We start from the raw sequence: 22,793 nt of genomic DNA, 5'->3' as shown, positions 1-22,793 counted from the left end.
AAAGCGGAATTAGTGTCTCTCTTTGCACACTTGATCATTATATATAATCAAGAGAGCCACATTCTCATATTTACTCATATTTAGATTTTAAGTGTACCACTATTGATTTGGTCCCTTGGAGCCATCACTATTATCATATTGTATATCATTAGATATCGCCTATTCAACTGTCACTCTAGCTGTCCGGGTGTGGGTTCCCACCTACAGGAACCAAGTTAGTCAAATAAATTCTGCTGATACACAGTTCTCCCTTCCTTCTCCAATGGTCTAGCAAGTCATAACTCACAAGAAGAGGAAAGACACGTGGCATAGAGACTTTGCTCAGAGTGTACTATAGTTTGTGGATGTTTGTGGGTGTGCAAGTAGTGTTGGCCAGATTTTCGGTTTACCTGTAGGCACAAGCCTGAAGGCATAACTCTATAAACCGATATGTAGGGCATATCTCCTTATCAGTATGAAATGCTGATAACCACAGACAGTTCTTCCTTTAGCTATTGATTGTCCAAGGCTAGAATAATAATGTCCAACTGATTTTATTGTCAGGCAAAACCACTGCCTGATGGAAAAGTTGAGCCAGTTCTAAAATGCATTTAGCTAAAACATTTTTTTCCGAGTACAGTATAAAAAAATGGGAGGACAATTAGTCTGCAAATGGCCACAGTAGGGGCAGGTTTTTAGTCCAACCAACCAATTTAACACCTTTTCACCAATTCAGTCTCTTACAATTATAATCAATTAATTGCAGTCGTTTGCCATTTGTTTAAGCAAAAACCTTTTTGGATATACTGTCTGTGGTGGATCGGTTGAAACCAAGACCAGGACCCTCTGCTACCCTTTGTGGAATAATTATCTATCTCTTGTACTAAATATGACCATTGTTATAGAATTGTAGTCTACTAAAAAAAAAATTTTTCATTGAGACAAAAAAAACAGCTTGACTGTGAACAGTTTGGAAAAAAAACTGGATAGATAGACACATATGCACAGGTGTGTGCGCGTGCACAAGCGCGGACGCGTGGCAGCTCGTGACAGCCCCACTTTGGAGAGGCTGAGGTCAGTGCCATAAAGCCAGCCTACAGAGCAAAGAGAAACAAAACCCTACTTGTCTGTCTTTATGGGTGTGTCCATGTGTGACAGACACAGGCGCACACATCCATAGACATACACAGTGCCCCAGTCACCTCTTGCCATCACTCTTGGCAACTCATGAGCAAACACGCCTTGCTTGCTTGCTTTGGTGTGTGACACATTATCATCATCTGGTTTGTGTGCGGGTGTGTGTATGAGTTGCTTCAGGATTACCACACTATCAAAGTCATCCAAAGTCAATACTGCATCTAAATTTAAAAGTACTGGCACTTCCAGTTATCAAAAACCTCCTCTATCAATAATTCCATTTTGCACACAAACATGTTGGTTTTTCTGGCACAATGCAATGCATTGCAGTTCACTGGCCTTCTATAGTGTGACAGTTCATGATTACACACCAAGTGGGGAAGACCCTTCACGTAATATGAGGAAAGAACATTGATTTAGATCTGCTTGAGTTTAAAACTTTCTTCAGAATTAACATAAAATACTGGATATTTCTCATGAAATTGAAATTTAAAGCCATTCGATATCATACAATAATCAGTCAATTCCATCTTCTTCAAGGTGTCGGATCCCCTCCCAATCAAAAAGCCCAAATACGAAGACATCCCAATACAAACCCCGGTGGCTGACAAGGAAAAGCAGCATGACTGGCTACAATCATTTTCAAACTCCAATAAGGTTGGTCTAACTTTGTACATACACAAACACATAGTATGTTAACATATGACTGGTAAAGACAAGTCCCAGTTTACTATGTGAAAGATGGTTCCGCAAAGTATTTAAGTATGCAAATGTTTTCAAATTTCTTTGAATTCTGACAATCAAGAAAGTTTAAACCCACCTTTTTTGTTTGCGAAGTGCGAAGTATTGGATTATCATATTTGATTGGCTAAAATAGTACAGTCAGTACAGTGGTCACTTCTCTCATTTTATTTCCATTTTATTCCACGAAGACATTGCAAACATAAAAACATGATTTTTTTCCCCTCTGGGATCCACCTGATTTTGTTGCCTTTTTTCCTTTTAAACATGTAACAGTACAACTGAAATATTATTATGCATTCATGTGTAAAATGTTTAAGTCTGTTTAAATCATAGTATAGGGAGTTTTGCCATTTTCAAAAATACTTGTGCTCATCATGGTTAAGGTGGTGCCCATCATAGCTAATTTTTGCACCCAGATTGGTTGCCAAGACAATAATAATAGTTCTTTCAACCATTCATTCATTCATTCATTTTCCTCGTCGCTTAACCTCAACACTTGCTGAGATTTTCCCTGTGAACAGTAATAATTTGGTCTTTGAGACCCGAATGTCAGTTTATGACTTGTATCGATTCATACAGTATTTCAGAAATATCATTTTCGGTGATTTTTCTCAAGATTTTCCCTTCAAAGTAACACATTTGTACTTAAAACCATCAATATGGGGGTGGGAATTGAAAATCAGGGGCCATCTTATAAAAAATACATTGTAAAATTCAACAATTTTAAGGCAATTTTAAGGGTACAGCTTATATGTGGAGGCGGCTAATATGCGAAAAAATACGGTAATTGTTGGGCAGATGCCAATAGAAGCACTCAACTACACAAATCCTCATGGATTGTAAACCCCACACTTGCTAAATATAATATACATCTATCATAAATTGTGTAAGAATCAATTGCTTGCCAACAGCATTTCTTAAATTGCTTCATGCATTTTCACCCTCAGGGTCTTAACTGCATTCAGCCGAGACAGAGGCCATCAGCCTTTAGACCCTGGTCGCCACACATCTCGGTTGGTGATAAGGAACCCTCCAGTCACCCTCTCACTCTGCTAAGAGACAAGTAAGTACATAACTACTTTTTGGTTTGGAGGCGGGGGTCTATGTTTAAAATACTTACCTGTCTTTATTGTGAGCGATTACCACCACTTTGTTCCACTGGATCTGATCAAGTCATTCTGACTGTACCACTGCCACCCACACTTAAACATTAATAGACATCTGACACACTCATACCATTAATCCACACTTGGCATACTGTTGCCAGTGTAACATTACTGTAGATCTGGCCCAGATTTTCATAAAGTGGGAGTAGGATGGGATCCAAATGCTGTACTGCTTGGAGCGCTTACTTTCATTGTTTGATGTAGACCTTCAGAATTAACCCTGACTATTTTTGGTCAATTAAAAAAAATGTAACCACCTTAGGTAACTTGTTTGCCACATCGAACGATCCCTGCCACCTCCTAGTGCAGTGTTAAAAACGCAATATGACGTACATAGGACATAAAATGAAAACAGTTCCCTTTGAAATAAATTGGATTCTTTGATATTGTATGATTTTTAGCTTTTACAACTACAAGAGCTTGGAGAATGCTGTGGCCCCTAATGTCGCCCTCACACCACTGCCTCTGGGAAAGGTGGGTCCAATGTCCCCATCAGTTCCCAGCACATCACACCCCAGCGCAGGGGAACCCCCGGGTGAGGGTGCCAATGCCACTTCTCGCCCACGGAAGAGAAAAGCCACAGTGGACCTTCAACTTCCAGCTCCTGAAGGCACCTGCTCCCTTACCTCCACTGCCAGCAAGCAGCCATCAACCCAGGATGACAAAGACTCAGAGGTGGAGATCGAAGTGGAGAGCCGTGATGAGTGTAAGATAAGAACGTGAACAGAATACATGGAATATGAAACAAATGACATTTCGGACCGACATTTCCTACACATTTCAATCTCTCTCCCAACAGTCACATCATCTTTGTCCTCCCTATCATCACCATCGTTCACGTCGTCCAGCTCAGTCAAGGATCTGAGTTCACCTGGCATCCTGGGGCCAATCTGCACTGTCACAACTGCTGAGGCCACTACCCCTGTAGCTATCTCAGCCCCTGTGACACCTCCAGAACTGGGGCTAGAGTCAGAGCTGGAGAGCTTGCGGCAGGCGCTGGACAATGGACTGGACTCCAAAGAGTCAAAGGAGAAGTTCCTGCATGAGATAGTTAAGATGAGGGTGAAGCAGGAAGAAAAGCTGGGATCTGCCTTACAGGCCAAGCGCAGCCTTCAGCAGGTAATTTCTAAATACTAATCCAAAGATCTAAATTCTTGCTAGAAAAGTTCTGATCTTCAATATCCGAAACATGACTCCAACAAGCCAACTGAAGTTGTAGGGTTTCACTCGCCTGACTTCTGTGCAGGCATGCGTGGGATCAATTGCTGCTTGACGGTGGTATGATTGGGTGTGTGAATGGTTGTCTGTCTCTGTGTGCCCTACGGATGACTAGCGACCAGTGTAGATTGTTGTCTGCCTTTCGCCCGAAGTCCGCTGGGCTATGCTCCAGCAATCCTCACAACCCTTGCGAGGATACGCGGTATGGAAGATGAAAAAGTGACTCGAACATTCCTAAACTTACTACTAGCATACATGAATATCCATGTAGTTTAGAAAATGTAGGCCCCAACTAATAACACCGTGGCATTGACCTTAATAAATGTTCAATCATTTGCCCTTTTTTTCAAACTTGATGTGTAAATACAAATGAGTTTGTCACTATTAGACATCCAAAACCCTTTTAACTGGGCAGAACGAAAGCGAATGAACACATTAGATGTCTGTCACTGTCAATGGCAGCCAATGTGTTAAATGTGATAATACACATGCTAACATAGATTAAATGCTGAGTCGATTCACAAAGTGTCAATAGGTCATTCCCGAATAGAAGAACACTTTATGTCTATCTAGATGTCTAACGTCCACATGAAAAACAAAAACACAGGCAGATTATATAATCAAACTTGTCCTGAGACCAAAATATTTATAAAAGGGAAAACAGTGACTGAAAACGGTTCCCTGTCCAATGACAATACAGTACTTAATACCTTTTGATCCCTTGAACACTTTGAATCCCGATGGACACGCTGACAGATTCTTGTGAATTATATTGTACATGAAAAATAAAAAAAATCAATCCTATAGTCAGCACTAACCTCATCAAATAGTGACGTGTCATCAAGCCCACAAAGTCACAATGCCTTCTCTAGGGCCTCTTTAGAATTATGAAGCTCTTTATTTCAGGATTCACCATTATGGAAACAATTTGGGAATTTAAATGAAACATGTGAATACCATCACTGCCTGCAAAGTGTAGTGTGAGTTGGCAAGTGATAACAATGAGAGCGGATGTTTCTGCAAAAGGAAAGGCCAGACTTCCATTTTTATATTTGGTCTTGGACCGGGAACAAGAAAATGCACTTCAAACTGTCTGTGTGTGTGTGTGTGTGTGTGTGTGTGAGTGAGTGAGAGAGGGGCACAAAAATAAATGTTGAGCAACCCAAAGCTACTCCAGTAGAACGACACTCGATTTTCACTCTGTATCAGAGTTCTGAGGAGGCGGCAAGAAAAAGCACAACCTCCAGGAACCAACAAACAAGCTTCAGGCTGAATGAAGTGTGGTCTTGGTTAGCGAGTGAGAGGGGGGGGGGGGGGGGGGGGGTTGGGGGTGAAAAACTGCCATTCCTGCTGGGTTTAGCTGAAACAACACTCGATGAGGAAACGAGAAGTGTTGAAAGTACGGTCTCATGTACAGTCTGTATAGCGCAAAGGGTGTGATAGGGAGAGTCTCTTTTTCTTGGAACCGAAAAAACTTAATGACAGACGTGTTTGTCGAAACTCAATTTCCCATGAGTAGACTATGGTTACTACTGACGCATACAAACACTTGAAGCATTTTAAAGGAAGGAACCTTGGTTAGCCTACACGTTGGCCTCACCTTTGACTTTTTAACGTAAACACTGCCATTGACACCATAGCTTTCTCGAGTAAACGGTCAGAGACTGCTTTTACAACAGCAATCCTGGTGCACATAAAACAAGTGGTGAATAGCACATAATCCAAGATTGTTTCCTGCTTTGCATAGCAACAACTCTGACAAATGATCTTTTTCCAGGAGCTGGAGTTCTTGCGGGTTGCGAAGAAAGAGAAGCTGCGGGAGGCGACCGAGGCCAAACGTAATTTGAGGAAGGAAATAGAACGCCTGCGAGCCGAGAGTGAGAAAAAGATGAAGGAAGCCAACGAGTCGCGAATCCGTCTGAAGCGCGAGCTGGAGCAGGCTCGGCAGCTGAGGGTCTGCGATAAAGGCTGCGAAGCTGGACGTCTACGTGCAAAGTACTCTGCGCAGGTCAGCTGGACTTTCAAACCCTTGTAAAACTCCTCCTCTTGACCTGACACATCCCTGAATGACAAGGTTTATGATGAACATGCAAAGAAACTTTAGTGGTTTCAAGTCTGCACGTTAATGAACCATACAATTGTATGTACAGTCATTTGAGTAGTTCATGACTGACCTCTTAAGGTCTGCCGAGAAGGGAAGAAAGGATGGGAAAAAATATATATTTCCTTTTCCCCGGTCAAAAATAAAAGGGTGTTGCCTCAAATGCAGAGACCTAAATTCAATCCGTCACCGGAAAGGAAACAGGAAGAAATTTCATAGGAAATGCAGATGAGACAAAACAAGAGGAAGGTTGTGCTCTCCAGCTGTCTGTCTACTTGTAGAGACCTCTCTCCGATTTGACAGGCTGAAGCATTTTAACAGTTTAATTTCTTGTTACTCATTGACAATGAGAGAGATCAAATCCAAATGGTAAAGCCAGCATTGAGTGATCATGATCCATTGCCATTGACATAGAACAAACGTTGCCATCCTTCAAGTCAAAGAAACTCCAAAAAAATACGTTGTAAAACCATTGAGGATTTTTTCAGCCCCAAATTGGGATAGTTGTGTCTAATACAATAATGCATCATCACACCTTCAACTTCTGTGATGCAACAGTGAATGCAGGAGTATAAAAAAAGTGATAATTTGCTCTGAACCAATCATAAACAATAGCTTTCTCAGTGCAGTACCAGGTTTAAAAACAGGTTAGCCTTGAGATAAGACCATTTTTTTTTTGCTTTTGCTTGCAAAACCTGAGAGTTTGGTTATTACTTCTCTCAGTTTAAATTGGTAGACAATCAAAACTAAGAAAATTACAGGTTATAATTGTAAAACCACAAGTTTTACCCCTTTTCAACACATTTGAACACAAATAGTATACAGAACTCAGCTTGTCTGGGGCAATATGATGATATACGATGCCAAAAGTAGATTAAATAAAATAATTAATTCTTTTTATGTCACTGTCGTGGATTGTAATAATCTATTATAAAAATCCACGACTCAACTCGTTCAATGTTAATATTTATACAAATCAACGATGAAGAATGGCCACCAGATGTCACGACATAAGCTAACCAGTGTTGTGATCAATCACCACAAAATAGAAACTACATAATGCTTCATGAATAAAACAAAAAGTTAACTTATTGGCGTCCTTTGATGATGATTGATGTCCAATATATTTAAAATTAAAGGGGGTAGAAACTAAGTCATGACATGTCATTATTTTGCTGTAAAATAATTATCAAATAGGATTTTTTTCCTACATCCTCCAAACACTACTTATACATCTATTCTTTACAATCTCTGATTTGTCCTTACTGTTGCCGTCTATCCGATTTTGTCCATTGTTCCTCCACGTTTAGTCACTTTTCCCCCTATTTGAACTCATTGCATCCGTCTGTCTATCTTGTCTGGTCTGCTTAGTCTCATGTCATCCTTCTGTCGTGTCTCTTCTCGTTGCCTCTGTTTCTTTTCCTCGTCTGTTTGTCTGCGGGGGAAAAGGGGTCAGTAATTGGATCACTGCTCTCGCAGTCAGAAATGTTCTGGTGTATGATTTTATCTTCGTCTCGTGATGTTTTCCAGATCGAAGACCTCCAGATGAAACTGCAGCATGCCGAGGCTGACCGTGAGCAGCTTCGAGCTGACTTAATGCACGAGCGGGAGGCCAGGGAGCACCTGGAGAGGGTGGTGAAGGATCTGCAACAGCAGCTTTGGCCAAAATCCGGCAGTGAAAAAGACTTGACGCCCAAGGACAAAAACATTACGGCCAAAAAGTAACCCAGTAGCCAAGTTTTTCCCCACCACCTGCATAATCGAACACTTTCCCAAACGACTAGGACCAACATTCACACCTGTCTTCATCATGCTCACCCCACAGCGTGGTGAACAACATAGACCTGCCAGATTTGGCTCTTCATCTTCACTCGGGAAAAGCAAGCATCCCCTTCAAACTCACAGAACTGAAAGGAGAATGTGGTTTTGCTTGTGTCCGATAAGACAGGTCAAAAGGTCTGCGATGAAATGGATCAACTACTAGTCGTACAGCAGAAGCCTCCAAGTTTTTCTCCACGTAGCGAGAACGGAAAATTTCCAAGACTTGATAAGCTATAGAGACTATGGAAAGAAATACATGCAAATACATCTGAGGACAAATAATACAGACAAATGATATACCCAAATGTGCCGCCATTTTATTTTATTTGACTTTTTTTCATTTTTGCTTTTATGGAAGTCATCACATCAGACAGAGAGCTAATAATCAAGTAATGGTTCACATTTCTTCTTCATTCAAATTAACGTGATTGGGTGGGCAACGGGTATCTGCCTCTAGAAGTGAGCACTTGATTTTGAAACCATCAGACTATATCCATCAGTTTTTGTCTAGTGTTCCTCACTCTCAGTCCACTCAACACAGGTCACCAGCCATAATCAGGTTGAAGCATTTGGGTCAAAACCCAGAGGTGTCAAATCTTCTAAATATCCCATATTCCGCATGGGCAGACATTTATTTTCCTTCATTAATCAAAATATAGTAAAGTCATCACTGTATGGGGCATCCTTGGCAAGAACCACACGTCACATTAATTAAGTTAAGGTCTGTAAATACATATTTTTGGGACTTCATAATGAATGGCACTTTGTCCTAACAAACTGTTTATGCATTGTACTCCCAATTATGTCTTCAACGTTATTTTGAAAACATCATCTTATATGTGAATGCTACCGTATAAATCCAGTTAACATTTTTTTGCTTACCTTCATTCTCTGTTAAATATTGTTCTGTTTACTTAAGGGAAAGTATTGTAAATAAACAGAGAGGTAATCAAGGCTCTACCTGTTACTACCTGATTGGTGGAAATTTTGGAATCAATTTGGCTCACCAAAACATAGGAATAGATGACAAATTAAGAGGGAAAAATAAATGAATAGCTGGATTGGATTGGATAACTTCATTCATCCCGTATTGGGGACATTTCGCAGATGTATGTGATAATTGGTTAAGGTTCCTTAAAATTAGGTTATAGTTCATCTTGTCTCAACTTTAGCTGATGTGTTGTGGTGAGGAGGGAATTTATTTTTATGGGTGTAATACAGGCTTAACATCATTTTTCACTGCCTAATAATTCGTCACCAGTGTGTATCTCAATGGTGGGATTTCTATTTTGAAAAAAAACATGCAAAACCAATCACACTTGGATTTTTATTTTTTTTAAATCAATTAATCAAAAACATGGAGATAAAAAAGACTGTCATTACGATGCCGTTGCAGTGGGTACAATGCAATCAGAATGTACATGATGTTAATGCTATTTTCCTTTGATTGTTAATATTCTAAATGCGGAGGTATTTTACTGCTTGTCTGTTATGTTCGCGTTTTGATACAAAACTCATATTTTTGTTTATGCATGAAAGCGAGAACGTTTGCCATTCATATCGTCCAATATCGGGCATTTACTGTATACTGTTTATGTATAAGGTTTAAAATTTGATGCAATTTATCTTGAGGAGGAAATGGTAACTAAAAGCAAGAAACTGTATATATGCGTTAAAATACAAAAATATGAAGAAATATGTATCACATGCAATGCTGGACAACTTCAAGTGCCTGACACTGGCGAAAGGTTTCCAAACAAGGAAAGCTATAGAAGAAAGTGATCAGGGAGAGACAACTACTTTATTTAAAAAAAAAAAAAAAAGAAATTGATTAAAAAAAATAACTTTCCCAGCAGCTCTTAACAAAACAGCAATCAAGTACAACCAGTTTACACGTTTTTTTTTTAATTTTTATTTTGTTTTTCCCTAAGCCAAGAGCAATTTAACAAAGACGTAAAGTTTCTTTTCCCAAGACTGTGTGCTTTTTATTCTTCATTTCAAGTCAATGACGTGCATGCGCAAACACTTTTATAGGTTCTCTTTTTGGAAGAAAAAATAAGCCACCTCTTTCGATTTACTGTTGTACATATGAAGAGTTTTACTTTATGTGTTAAATCCTTGTTTGTGGACACACGATGCTAAATCATGCATGTTGAGGATAATGAAGAGGTTATTGTTATTCTGACTTTTTTCAAAAGGCTAGCTCGGAGTTACATGACGCTCCCTCGTCCGCCACTTTGGCGCCTCTGCAAATTGGTACATTTTGTAGTTGTTTTTACACTCTAAAATGTTGATAGCCTGTGTGTAGTTTTCTTTGTGCATGGTTTTCTACAAAACGAGGGAGAGGATAATGACATCGGCCCGTGCAAAGCAAGGTCATTGTCTTGTTTTGGACAGGATTTTGCTAAAAACAGCAATCACTATCCAAGTTGAGAAAGAATTACTTGCCAGTGTGATGATTTGAATACGAATTTACAAAGTGTAAATATTTTTTTCATTAACAATACTGTATAATATATGTACATTGTGTTTGCTTTTTCAAAATGAAATCTTTTCTTACAATAGAGGTCTTGTTTAATGTTTTTCTTTTTTAAATTTGCATTTGAAAATGTTTCAAAAACAGTTCATGCAGTGCGTAAAAGGCTTTTCCCTACATTATTTCATTCATCTTTTTTAACCGTTGTCTTTGTATGGCATTTTTTGTTTTGTTTATTTTCAACAGTGCATATATTTTTTAAATCTATGTAATGTATGTATCACAAAGCGGAACTTCCCTTCTCACTCACATTTACACAAGGTCATCTTAAAGATTGTTCTCCTCTGTTTAGCCCTGTGCTGCTGCTAATGCTATATAAAACTTCTAGAAATATTTTTATGTAAGAGGCAAAATGGAATCTTTCCCATTTTTAAATGCTACAAATGCAGTACAAAAAGCTTGGCCACATGTGATCCCCCTCATCTTCGCTCATCTTTTCCCAACAGCACATCTTTCGCACGATACCGAAAATATTGTAAAGTAAAGGACTTTATGCGATTATGTTTGAAAATAGCTATGCTTATATACTGCAGTGACTGAATGTACAGTGTATAGATGCATTACCAGAAATAAAGTTGTTTGTCCAGATTGAATGGCCCAGTTTCTTTCCTGCTTATTTGGTGAAACACTTAGACAATAATGATCTCGTAAACATGGCATGTAAAGCCATGCGACTCCAAACTCAGCTTGTTGATGAATTCAGTTTAGGTAATGGTAATAAATTGAAAACGTCTCTCAAATACAAAATACTCACCAGTGGGAATCGAGCCCAGCCTTGCACGCACTAAAGTTAGGCGTGTGCGTATACATATACATATATATGGCCTCAAAGTCAGCAGGGATAGGCTCCAACACCCCCCACAACCCTGCTTCACTTTGAGGGGCAGAAATTAGGTTGTTCTCATTGTTATCATTGCATCTCTAGCTTCTACACAAATAGAACGGATAATGAGAAATAAACACCATCTGATCATTTTTTTCCTTTTCTTGAAGTGAGTGCTTTTCGAGATAGTTTTATTTTCGATACTTTTAGAGAAAAGGCATCTATGATTGGTTAAATGCTTCAATATGAAAACTCACATCTGGGAGCAGTACAACTAAGGGAAAAGCAATGAAAGGAAGCTAACAGACAATTTGGAATTATTTAAGAAGTACTGATGGACAAAATATAATATATGATTCATATATTTCTTAGGCCAGCAGAGAAGGCCATGATGGCCCGCCACTGGGTTTTCGAAAACTGGTTTGGGGACCCCTGTTTTAATCGATTAGAATGAAAACCTGCACCAATGCAACCTTTGAGGTCAAATGTGGACACCTTGGTTTTATAGCATGGGTGTCCAAACCAGTCCTCATTGGCTGCAGTGGGTGCAGGTTTTCGTTTCAACTGAAGAAGAGGATACATTTCCTCCAATCTGTTGTCTTAAAAGTTTAATGTGTAGATGGCCACTGTTAGGTCTATCTTCTAAATAAACCTAGTGTCAGGCAAAAAGTATAGATGGAAGGTGAAGATAATTGCTTTTAATGAGAAGACACTTAGACATCATAGGCTCCGTTCAAAGTGACTGCTAGTTGCAGTACCTCCCTAAACCCTTACTCGTATTTTGTGTTTTTACAGCTTTTTTAGAGCTTTTTATCCTTTATTTTTAAGTTTTGTGTCTCTTAAGATTTTACTTGTTACTTTACTTATTCCATACTTTAATGTTTTAAAACTTTACTTTCAAGACTACTCCAAGACTCAAGTTGTGCGAGAGGCAGTCAGTCTTTGATCTATTAGTTTAGTTTATCTTTGCAAATTCTGGCCATTACATTTTTGACCCACTCAGTCATACCTCCGCTGTTTTACACAAAGGGTGAGCTGTTAGCCCTACGCAACACCTGGATTCCCCTGGACCTCCCCGTCGAGTTAAAGAGAAAGAGAAGAGGATGGAGGGCTGGAGGAAAATGTCAGGAGAGAAAGCGTCAGACCTAGCATTCCATCTATTATTATGGGGAACGTAAGATCTCTCCCCAATAAGATGGAAGAGCTAACGACCCTACCAAACAACAACGACAATATCGGAGAATCTGCATTATCTTCTTCACGGAGACTTGGCTGAATGAACCAAAGAGCCTACAACCTGATTCTTACGGCCTTCCACCAGGGTCTCCTATCTGAGCCGTCTGCTGACCATTTCTTATCACCAGCCTTTATTTAGGGACCAAAGGGCCATGGTTTTCTCTCTGTTTGCCCTACGACTGACTTCCAACCAATCTCCTTTTGCCCAAAGTCAGCTGGGTTAGGCTCTAGCTACTCCCCTTTCGAAGATGTGTGGTATGGAAGATGGAATGAAATAGTGAATTGATTGACTTGTTCATTTCAACTTTGCTTTTCACGTCAAATTAGATAAATATGATGCAGACAAGATTTCTTTTCACATAAAGTAGTGAAATTGACAAAACTCTGGCAAGTCCTTACGTTACTTGAGCCAGCAGAGTGAGCAAAGCCGTCAGACAGCGACAGTTCTGCACATAAGTCTATTGACTGACCCAATTACAGCAGTCACATGAGGAGGAAAACCCCACAGCGAGCTTATTAGTCTCTGGAGTATCTCTGCAGCTCTCGGTCTTCCTCACCATCCACGTCTCCTGCTGTTTTATAATGTACAGTCAATTACAAAGTCATGTTTAATTCATGAAAACATTTTTCTTTTTTTATTTTATTTACAGCTGAATGGAGCATATTCTAATTGGCTGGCATATATTTCTCTTCAGATATACAGTATGTAACACACTATATATATTCTTGTAGATGGAAAAATATCAGCCTTTGAAAAATATGCACACAAATGTATTGGGACACCTTTCAGGAAAAGGTGCTCAATTTACAGAATAACTTTCTACTACTTGGTTGGTACATGTTCCAGCTTGTCCCTACATTCAAAATCTGACATTTAACACACACAATATGAAATAGTAAAAAAAAAAAAAAACTGCTGTATTGATTCCTGAATTCTTTTCTGCATGTAAAATTACATTAATCATCACCTGAATTTTTTTAAATCATATTTTTGGTTCTGCTTGATCTGCTCGAATAAAATATCATATCATATGTATATATATATATATATATATATATATATATATATATATATATATATATATATATATATATATATATATATATATATATATATATATATATATATATATATATATATATATATATATATATATATATATATATATATATATATATATATATATATATATATATATATGTATATGTATATGTATATGTATATGTATATATATATATATATATATATATATATATATATATATATATATATATATATATATATATATATATAAATATATATATAAAGAGAGAGAGAGAGAGAGATATAGATATATATATAAATATATATTATATAGTAAAAATTGAGGCGACTAATGTAATTTTACATGTAGAAAATAATTCAGGAATCAATGCGGCATTTTACTATTTCATATTTACTAATTCACCCAAAAGTATGCATTAACAAATGTCCATGTTTTTCAGCATTTTTTTCATGTCTTTAACTGTTAATAACTATGAATTAGGTAAAAGGCTTAGAAAAAAAGCACATTTAAAATGATAGAATATGAAACATCAATTGGCCTACTTTTAAGATGCGTTTGTTTATATTTGCACTTCCTTTGGATTGTCAATGAAACATAGCTGTGCTTTAAAGTTTTATTGATACTGAGCTGCTTTGTTCAAAGGAATTAATGAAATTTTTATCAAATGAGCAGAAATAAATGAAGAAATGAATGAAAACAGTAAAACTCTTAAAAGATTAGTGGATATGTTTATTAGACCATTCAACAATTTAAACTACTCTGTGAACTCCCCATGACCTTTTAGCACATTTTTTAGGGCCTTGACTGGGACTCCCTTGCGAGAGTCTCCAAATTGATTCTATTTATAGACGTTGACCCAAAGCCATCAAATTGAATTATTGCATTAATTTCATTTTAGGGACTAGGCTGTGCTATCACTCATGAATACTGTGTGAATGTATTAGTAGGTAGGAATGTATTACCATTGCTTTATTTATGTACGTACTTTATGGCCACAAAACATTTTTGGGAAAGAAAAGTGAAACTAAGGCAATCTAACAACTATATATTTTTCATTTGGGTATATTTTGAACAATGATGTAAATGTTGCCATGTAACGTCATATTTGAATTGCAAATTATATTATTTTCTACACAGTTATTGTATTAAAAATATGTATACAGTAGCATATTTAGCTCTATTCATGGAAAAAAAGGAACTTAATAATATTTTTAAAGGACAATGCTGCAATCTGAGATTATGCAAACACAGGCAAAATCCAGTTCCCAGTTCATACGCTAAAACTAAAATTTCGTGGAATAATCTTAAAACCTTATTAAAACGCAGTTCCATGAAAAACACTGTTGCATCAATACTAGTATAACTGTTGGTACCAATACGGAACTAAGATGATTTCATAATTGTCAAGGAGTATGAAGAATTACCGCTCAGTATGTCATTATAGAGCTGTCAATTATGCATACCGCCATAGACATAGGAGCACTTGTCACCCTTCTCATTGATGATGGATGTTCAATCGTGAGGCTTTGCTATTAATTGAAATGAGCATCCCAAGTAGATGTCCAATCCATTTAAATAGGAGGGTAACAGAAAAAGAACGTTCATTCATGAGAAAAACGTCAATGGCAGTCAATGCATTAATAGCAATTACATTACATTTAAGTAAATATTCATTAATTTGGGTTAAATTAATGATTTAGATTTGATTATTTAAGAAAGTAAGAAGAGCCATAAAAATGGTATCTAAGCAACATTACTAGCTAAAATCGCAAACACTTGTTGACCAGCCTCTTTTAAAAAAAGGGAAAATTAATATAGAAAAAAAAGCTTTTCATTATTCATCCAAGAAAGCAATTTGTTTTTTGTATTTTTCTCCAAATATATATCATCTCTCAATGTGAATTTAGTCCAATAAAAGAGTTGACTTTTAACCTATACTAAAGCAAGTGGCAAATGCACATACACAAGTAGTATGCAAACTTGTATTACTGGAAAGGCCAGAATAATCCCATGCAGGTCATTGGCCCTGCCCCCCACGAGGCAGGTTCAATATTTATGGGTCGCTGCAGCATTTTGTCGTCTCAGCTTGACAAAAATGATCAGCATCTCAGTGCGCCGCCTGTCAAAGCGGCTACTGCGTGCATCATTATGTCAGTAGCTGTCACTGTCGGCGCTGCAGGACGTGTCTGCCTCTTGGCCAAGAAGCAGGTTTTTCTATCCAAGAATATTAGCTAGATTAAATCAGTGTGAGTATATTTTTTGGCAATTTATTTCCAAAATTAACACATGAAACCTTTGCCTATTTTGCCTTTGCAAAAGTTACAGAGTCTTATTTTTCTTAATGAATGCATTTGAATAGCCTATTAATAGGTCTCACTGGGCAACATATGTAAAAAAGCGGACCGTAACTTTCATGTATGTTTGTGGGTCTCTTGTTCCTCAATGATGGGTGTCAGACAATTTGTCAGTTTAAAACTTTTTTTTTTACCTTTTACCCCAAAGAAAAAGACGTTGTGGAGTTGGATAAAGCTGGAACCACACATAGGATGTCTTCCACAAGATGGGGAACTTCTGCATACTGTGACCAAGGTAGAGAATATGCAGAGTCCCTCTTCCAAGCTTATCCGCACAGTTCCTCAATAGTCTGGAGCTGAAGAATCAACAGAAGCAGAGTAGGACCCCTCGACTCCGTTTCTGGGCTGGTAAGCGCCGGCAGCTCTTCCATCTCATCCCATGATGGAATGGTTGGTCTGAAGCGTAGATTTTGTCCAGGTCCAAATTTCCTGCAGCCTTGAGTTGTTGCTCCTTCTGCTGCGTATTGTAACAGCTAGTCCCATGTGTATGACAGCATAGTCAAGGCCTATTGGTTCCAAAAAAGACATAGCATAAAGAAGCCAGGCTAACAGAACAAAGAAAGTTTTAAAAACATTTAAGTACGAAGGATAACGTACAAAGTAAAAGGGATGTATTAAGAAATATTAAAATGTAAAATAGAAAGGCTGTAAAACACAAAAAACAAACAAGAGTGGACAGAGCTACTGCCACGGGCTGCCGCGTGATGGCGCTATCTTGGAAAATAAATATATATATGTTCACTATACCGCCCTCAATCTCAATCTCGCCCTTCAAATTCTTCAGTTCATCTAACACTCCTTCCACCTCTAGAACACACTATATGAACTATTCAATGAAAATCCCACTCCATTCTTGATTGTACCCCTCTATTATAAAACAACTTGGATCTCTCTTCTAGTCAAAGACACATGTATGTAGTAAGCGAGGACACGAATGTGGATGATACAAAGGACAGTGTCAAATAAAAAAAGTTGATTTGTATTAGAGACCCTCATGGGACAAGCCCAAAGTGTAGGAGTAGTAAGTCTTAACCAAAAAATAAACAAATAATATAAGGAATGGAAGAGGAAATAAATCCAGCCCAGAAGGTTAAATCCTCTTTACATAGGGCGTCGTGTTTTTTCACTCAGGATCTATGTGACTTATGAAGAATCCACAGCAGGATCACAGGGTGGCTTATGCCAGCTGGCGTTGGTTGAGAATTCGCAGGGTCAACAGATCAATTCAACAGCAATGATGCTGTAACAGTAAAGCAGTTTCAGTCAATAGTGATGGAGCCAGCAGTGTAGAAATGGAAATAGCCTCAATAGTAATGGAAACATATTTTCACATCTCATCTCATCTCCTTTTCTGAACCGCTTTATCATCATTAGGGTCGCGGTGGGTGCTGGAGCCTATCCCAGCTAACTATGGGCCAGAGGAGGGGGACACCCTGAATTGGTGGCCAGCCAATCGCAGGGCAAGGAGACGGACAACTACGCACACTCACACACATACCTAGGGGCAATGTAGAGTGTTTACAGAAAAAGTGCGTTAGAAAATTATGCACTCTGCTCTACTCACACCATTCCAAACTAAGAGGCCTGACACAAGTTGCTCTTCGGGTATTCAAAATGCCACTTAAGCGATACGTAATTGCATTTACACTGATGAAGCAACAACCCCTAAAATTATCTCCAATCTTTTCTTCTTGAGAAAGTTTATGCCCCAGTAATGCCCTTTCCTCTGCCACGATGAATGTCCGCCTGGGCATCTTTTCTCCCCCAAAAAATACAGTTTTGTCACTTTTCTGGGTGATAATCGATGCAAATGTCTTGGTAAATTCCATCGCGGCCTTCGAATTGGAACTAATCGCTTCCCCGTGTCTGATTACCAAGTGTATTCCCGATCTTTTTAATTTTTTTTCAAACCAGCCATGACTAGCTTTAAAGAGTTCTGAAGGTGTTGAAGGCTCTCCTTTCGTTGTTATCAAATCCATGTAAATTCCGCTGGCTTTTTCACATATGGTTGACTCGGTTACGCTATCTCCTGCTATCTGTTTTAAAAGAAGGCTGTCCATCTCGTCATGAATGTCACTGCACCGGTGGAAAATGATAGTTAGTCCTTTAGAAGGCCTCTTCTCCTTAATTGTGTTCTTCTGCTATGGTTGACGGATTCCTCTCGTAGCAAGCTCAGTAACACGTACCCTACTCTCATATTTTTCAATTATTTCGTGTTTCATGTCGATTGTCAATGGTCACCTTTTCTTTGCAAAACTCTGCCGAGCCAAAGCAGTTGTTAATTTGTATGTAAATGTAGACCAACGTGGGGGGAAAAAAGGGTGGCGAAATGCAAAGTTCGCCCAGTGCTCGTAGATATATTTTATACACAAAAGAGATGCAAAAAAGACAGTGCCATGGCCACATGGCTTGGTCGCATCTCGAAATTCTGATCGTATCTCGGGCGAATTATTCGATCGAAATTTTCGTCGTACCACGAGCATGTCATAGGACGAGCATTTTGTAACACGAGGTACCACTGTAGCTTGTTTTTTGCTTGTTTTGTTTCCTATCCTCACAAAGGGCAGCTCCAATCACATGCCACAAGGAGACAGACACCAATTGATATTCAGGCTGACATTCATGTTTTGGGGTGGTGGGATAAATCAGGAGTACCTGGAGAAAACCTCCCTGCTGGCACGGAGCAGAACATATAAACTCCATACAGCAAGGTCGGCGAGACCCCTGGGATTGAACCCTCGATCTTGGAAAAAGTGAGGTAGACGTGCTAACTACTTGACCACCATGCCGCCCCCGAGTGCCCATTTTTCATGAAAAATATTGTTTTCACCACTACTTTTCTAACAACATATGAAGCCACAGGCAACGGCTTATAATTATTTATGATTGCACCTAGCAATTCAAAACAAAGCTTAGTGTGCTGATTGCTGATGCTCCTGTGGATGCGTGTGTGTAGGCTGACCGTTGGTAGGAATAAAACTGAATGTTGGCAGCCATCCAGGTTCGAAGTAGGCTGAGCGACGCCTCGGCGTTGAAATATTGATTGAGAGAACTGAAGCATTCGTGGGGCCCCGTGGACAATTCATGCAGTAAAGGTGTAAAAGTTCACATTTTGCACAATGCTGCACAACTGTACCGATTAACAGAAAGACGCCTTGATTGAAAGCCACATTGAAAGGATCATCAACACAGCCACTTCCTTTTGTGCTTTTGCTATAAACGAACATCTTCATGCATTTAGTTGCTCCTGTTCTTCTGAGATTTACACTCTTTTGATTTGTCTGTTTCTTACTATAGAACACATCTTTCTCCATAGCTTTATTATGAATGGCTCAGTGCGTTTAGATATGATGATGAATGTTGTGAGAAATGTGTTTGAGAATGAAGGACAACACTGGTTAACACAGTTTTTGCTTGGTCTGACAGGTATTTTTAACACATTTGTATGTGCTGAATTCAAAGCTGCTTTCAGTTTTCCCAGGTCACTTTTTTATCCAAAGAATCATTTTTTTAAATATGAAAACACTAATTATCATGTCTACTTGTGTAATAAAATGTTTAAGTAATTGAAATAGAGGGAAATATGAATAAAACAGACATGGCTGCTTTATATATTTCTTGTTTTTTTTCAGGTATACTATTTTAAGAAATTGTCAATCAAATCACAAATACTATTGCTCAGAAAATGTATGCTGCCGGGGTAAAATGAAGATTGATGATGACAATTCAAAGCCAAACTTCTATGTATATCATTTAACTATAAACCCTAACCCTACCCCCCTAACACAAACAAATTCAAATACATGGAGGAGGAATCATCACTCTCGGTAAACCGAACTTGGGGCAAACAACAAAGGGTATAAGCTTTCACTAAGTTTTAACATCTTGACTTTCTTAACTATAATCAGAAACTATTAAATATTTTATTTTACTTGATGACCATAAGTTAGATTTTAATTATTTTATAAGACCAATTAGACAAATGACTGAGAAAAAAATTCTATTCAATTCAAGTGTTGAATTGCGTAATTAAATGTATTTTATGTAATGATATCAGTACAATGCAAAACATGTGTCAAAAACAAGAACATTTGATTAATTTTAGTGTTAATTAACAATTTATATTGTATATGGATACCACATTCTGGGTCATTTAGACCACACTTTGTTAATGTTCTTGAATAGATGACCCGGAAGTTTTCCATAAATATGGTTTATAATTCCAAAACTGTATTTATAAAAATAAAGAAAAGTTAACATTTATTGTAAGTAATGTGCCCAAGCAACAGTGGGAACTTCAGTTAGTTTACACAGTAGATAATGTTCTTTCTTGTGTCAAAATCGCAGTGTTCCATTTTAAACACACTTCAAGGAGTAACTTTTAGAATTAAAAGGTATTTAATTTCACTGAGTTATTTGGGGAAAAAGAACATTATGTATTCACTACAAATGTTTTTTTTACTTATTTTACCTAATGAGATATGTATGTATGTTCCTCAAGTTCTATTTTCTTCAGGAAATATTCACTTTACTATTTCACATACATATATATATATACAATACCTACCAAAACTTGAACTCTTGAAATACATTAAACAATTCTGATTGTGATTTGGATTACAAAGTTCACAGGCAGTGAGTGAAAGCTAATTAGAATGCGTATACAGGCTTCCACATACTATAACATCAATGCTTTTTTCCTTCTGTGACTGACACCTTTACCCTCTCTACTATAGCCCCTTTTGTGTGCTTCTCCACAAAGAGGGGGCTGCCGGGTTCTTTGTTTTTCAATAGGAATGCCAATATACCTTTAATTCATTTTTTACTAGAACCCTAAAGCACAAGCACCATGCTTTCTCTTCAACCACCTTTTTATGTTTTTTCCTCTCTTTTGCCCCTCACTGAAAGAGTTAATGAGTTTCCTGCATATTGTAACTAAGCATTGCTTTTCTATATCTTGTGCTCGCTTTCTTTGTCTTACTGCCTTGCAGAATTTTGGCCCTGTAGGTGCAGTTCTATGTTAATAACAAGAGAGCAGTTGGCTAAAGTGATGGTAGGAGTAGTTGGGATGCAGCAATCGCTTCATTTGTGGAAATGTTGGCCTGCGCTCATGTTCCTCCATCTCCTCTGAGACCATCAGAGACGGTAGGAGGAGGAGGAGGAGATGTAGAAAAAGGAGGAAGGCAGCCAGTTATCTGGTCCCGCTCGCGTCCTACTTCTCTTTTCATCGCCATCCCCCTCCCTTCTTATCCCGACGCTCATTCCTCTCAGTCTTACGCCTACACAAGCCGCTGCAAATCTTTACGCTGTCGTGGTAGTATGTAAACAACTGCACACTTTAAAAAATAAATAAATAAATGGGTGCGGACTGTATGCACATGTGATGGCAGCCCACCGGGGGCCGTCTCGTCTTGTCGGCTCAAGCCTCATCAAAGTTTGGTCCCGGCAGGGACGCGCTTTGAGTGTCAGGACTAGTGAGGCATTAATACTTGTCAGATTTACTAATGTATGAGGGTGCCACATTTAGCATTAATATAAGGACAGATATTATCAGTTTTGAATATTAATACTCATTGGTATATAGTAGCCAACAGATAACACGCTCACCTAATTTCGGTGGGGGAAATCGTGGGTGATTGTGTGTCTCTGAGTGCTCTACGGCTGACTGGCGAGTAGAGGAGGGTGAAGTTCACCTTTTGCTTAAAGTCTGCTAGGATAGGCTCAGCAGCCCCGTGACCCTTGTGAGAATAAGCGATATGGAAGATGAATGAATGAATGACTAGAAGGCAGTAGATGTTCAAGGTAGCACCAGAATCAAAATTTATAAAATAAGGGAGCCTAAAACAAACAAAAAAATAAATGAAACACTAGAAAAAGCTATTGACTAGGTGCATGAATATGATGATGATATATGTATGTATTTATATATATATATATATATATATATATATATATATATATATATATATATATATATATATATATATATATATATATATATATATATATATATATATATATATATATATATATATATATATATATATATATATATATATATATAATCCCTCATTTAATAATGTATTAATAATGTAGACCAGATATGGCCGCGATAATCGAAAAACCGCAAACTAGGATCACCCCTATTATTACTACATACCAACCATACTACCTAGTTTTTGCGCCTAAATCAAAATACAGTACAATTATCAGAATACAGTACAATTATCAGCACATGTATTGATTAAATATCAGTTACAGGCATATGAAAAGACTAATATATTAACCCCCTAAGACCCAGACTGCCGACCATGCCTGGAGGAATCGTTTTTTTTTAAAGGAGCTGAAATGGGATACCAACACTTGATCTTTACCTGGATATGAGGCACCAATTGAAGTAACAGAAGCCGGGCCCCTCTGCTTGTTGAATGTAAAAGGCAGCCGTAAAACGTGCTGAACTTAGTGGTAGGTTGTTTTTTGAGAATGCACTCTAGTGTCGAAAATCGAGGGTTTTTCTTTGATTCTTAGATACGTGCAGCCATTGACCTAGAAAAAGGTAGGCTTAAAATCTTTGCGTCTTTATGGTGCTTTAAATAAACAAAGTAATTTTTGTCTTAGTGTCGCATGTACCA

At 38.1% G+C, this 22,793-nt stretch overlaps 1 protein-coding gene across 1 annotated transcript in view; it reads left to right on the top strand.

Annotated features, from left to right (window-relative positions):
• Positions 1-11,295, top strand: part of skia (v-ski avian sarcoma viral oncogene homolog a) — a 68,678-nt gene extending 57,383 nt beyond the window's left edge. The window contains exons 2-7 of the mRNA XM_077715238.1: positions 1,657-1,773; positions 2,808-2,923; positions 3,428-3,732; positions 3,826-4,145; positions 6,022-6,252; positions 7,876-11,295. Of these exons, the coding sequence (XP_077571364.1) occupies positions 1,657-1,773; positions 2,808-2,923; positions 3,428-3,732; positions 3,826-4,145; positions 6,022-6,252; positions 7,876-8,070 (1,284 nt within the window). The 3' untranslated portion in view covers positions 8,071-11,295. The remainder of the gene's footprint in view (positions 1-1,656; positions 1,774-2,807; positions 2,924-3,427; positions 3,733-3,825; positions 4,146-6,021; positions 6,253-7,875) is intronic.
• Positions 11,296-22,793: the final 11,498 nt, after the last annotated feature.

This window comes from Stigmatopora nigra, chromosome 1 (genome assembly GCF_051989575.1).
Source record: "Stigmatopora nigra isolate UIUO_SnigA chromosome 1, RoL_Snig_1.1, whole genome shotgun sequence".
NCBI classification, from domain to species: Eukaryota; Metazoa; Chordata; class Actinopteri; order Syngnathiformes; family Syngnathidae; genus Stigmatopora; species Stigmatopora nigra.
This window is presented reverse-complemented; position numbering and strand designations above follow the sequence as displayed.